The following is a 2,044-nucleotide window of genomic DNA, read 5'->3' on the forward strand; positions in this document are numbered from 1 at the left end:
ATGACCGAAAGAACGAGATCCCGGATACAAGCGGCTGAAATGAGCTTTCTCCACATGGTGGCAGAGCGCAAGTTAGAGATAGGGTGAGAAGCTCTGTCACACGAGAGGAGCTCGAAGTAGAGCCGCTGCTCCTCCACATCGAGAGGAGTCAACTGAGGTGACTTGGGCATTTACATCGCATGCCCCCCGGACGCCTTCCTCGGGAGGTGCTCGGGTACCATCCCTCTGGGAGGAGACCTTGGGAAGACCTAGGACACGCTGGAGCGACTATGTCGCGACTATGGCCTGGGAGCACCTTGGGGTCCCCTCAGAAGAGCTGAAGGAAGTGTCGAGGGAGAGGGAAGTCTGGGTGTCCCTGCTCAGACTGTTGCCCCCGCGACCCGGCCCCGGATAAGCGGTTGAAGATGGATGGATTGATGGATGGACCTGTGATTTTGAAGAATCTGGAAGACTTCAGAAGCTTCTCTGGTTATAAACTTCATTATTGAGGAAGTGTGTGTTCCTCTGTTAACAATAACATTCAAACAATTCAAGAAACCAGCTTGGCTTTCCACATGTAGATTGTTACTACCACATTTTCCAACATGTATGGCTGTAATTTTACCTGGAAAAGTACAACATGATCTACAGCAGTGGTGGCCAACCAGTCAGAAGCTAAGAGCCACATTATATACAGTGCAGACCTCTCCTACTCTGTTAAAAACTTCCTGTCTTCATCTTCATATTTTTGTTTTGCTGTGCATTTTTTGCTCCGAGTTATTTGCTTCAACACCCTTGTGCGTGAGATTCATGTGCTGTAAAAAAACCCCAAATATAAACATAAAATTTGACATGAACGTAAGAGCCGCATGAAACCGTGAAAAGAGCCGCATGTAGCTCCTGAGCCACAGTTTGGTCATAGGATAGAGAAGTATTCATGTAGCTTAAGCCAGGAAAAGTAACAGCGTCAAAATGAATGAAATGTGTAGATTTGACACTTTGTTCAAGGTCTAAAATTCATTCTTTCAACTCAATACTTGAAATACCTAGAATTAGTCGTGTGCTGGCTTTATCTAATCTCCTTTTTTTTAAATCTTTTGAATCCTAATAGATTAAAAATGATGATAATTCGCTTCGATTTGTCACCACATAGGACGTCTGTGATGTAAAGGATATCATGAAACTTCTCAAGCCTCTAAAGACGATCACCACCTTGCATTTTTTTTATGCTGCATCAATATTGTAGTGTCAAGAGGAGAGAAACAGTGTTTATACTATATCTGTAAAGAAAGGAACTCATTTCAGTTCTTATTTCAGTATTTTTTTTTTAATTATTATGGTATTTAAGATAAAACTTCAGTTCATCAGGTACACCAGACCATTTCAGTTGTGGATAGTATTTTGCATAGTTCTTACAAATAGGCCCATTGTATTTACATACATCTGGAGCTCATGCTGTTTCAAAAACCCTGTGATAAAAATTATATTGTGATTTGTATGAGATGGTGCATTGAGTGTTTCGTTAAACCTCTAAATTTAACTGAACTGCTTCAGAATCTGACCCATAACTGCACAATACAATTCTACAGTCAGAGAAGAGAAGAAGATGAGACTTTTGTATATTAAGAAATATTTTTTATCTGCGAGTTGAATCCTGTGTCTTAAATCTTTTCTTTTCCAACTGTGTCTTTCAGAGAGATTTAAAAGGGACGGTTTGGATAATTTCTCTTTTAAACCTGCATCAGAAAACCAAGTAAGGAATGCATGAGTTATGCTTGATGACCAATTAACTTTATGTGCACTGAAATTGACTAAATGTTCTTCTGATTTTTACAGTCAGTGCAGCTAACTGCATTCAAACCATCAGGTAAGGGATCTTCCTTAATTCCGCCAAAAAAACTCCTGAGGGATTAATAAAACCTATTCATCCATCCATCAGCCATCCATCCATCTATCCATCTATCTATCTATCTATCTATCTATCTATCTATCTATCTATCTATCTATCTATCTATCTATCTATCTATCTATCTATCTATCTGTCTATCTGTCTATCTGTCTATCT

At 39.8% G+C, this 2,044-nt stretch overlaps 1 protein-coding gene across 1 annotated transcript in view; it reads left to right on the forward strand.

The window, feature by feature from the left end:
• adgrd2 (adhesion G protein-coupled receptor D2) overlaps positions 1-2,044 on the forward strand; it is a 42,539-nt gene that overhangs the window by 35,030 nt on the left and 5,465 nt on the right. The window contains exons 24-25 of the mRNA XM_017042941.2: positions 1,674-1,732; positions 1,816-1,846. Of these exons, the coding sequence (XP_016898430.1) occupies positions 1,674-1,732; positions 1,816-1,846 (90 nt within the window). The remainder of the gene's footprint in view (positions 1-1,673; positions 1,733-1,815; positions 1,847-2,044) is intronic.

The sequence above is a fragment of the Cynoglossus semilaevis genome, chromosome Z, assembly GCF_000523025.1.
Source record: "Cynoglossus semilaevis isolate Cse_v1.0 chromosome Z, Cse_v1.0, whole genome shotgun sequence".
NCBI lineage: Eukaryota > Metazoa > Chordata > Actinopteri > Pleuronectiformes > Cynoglossidae > Cynoglossus > Cynoglossus semilaevis.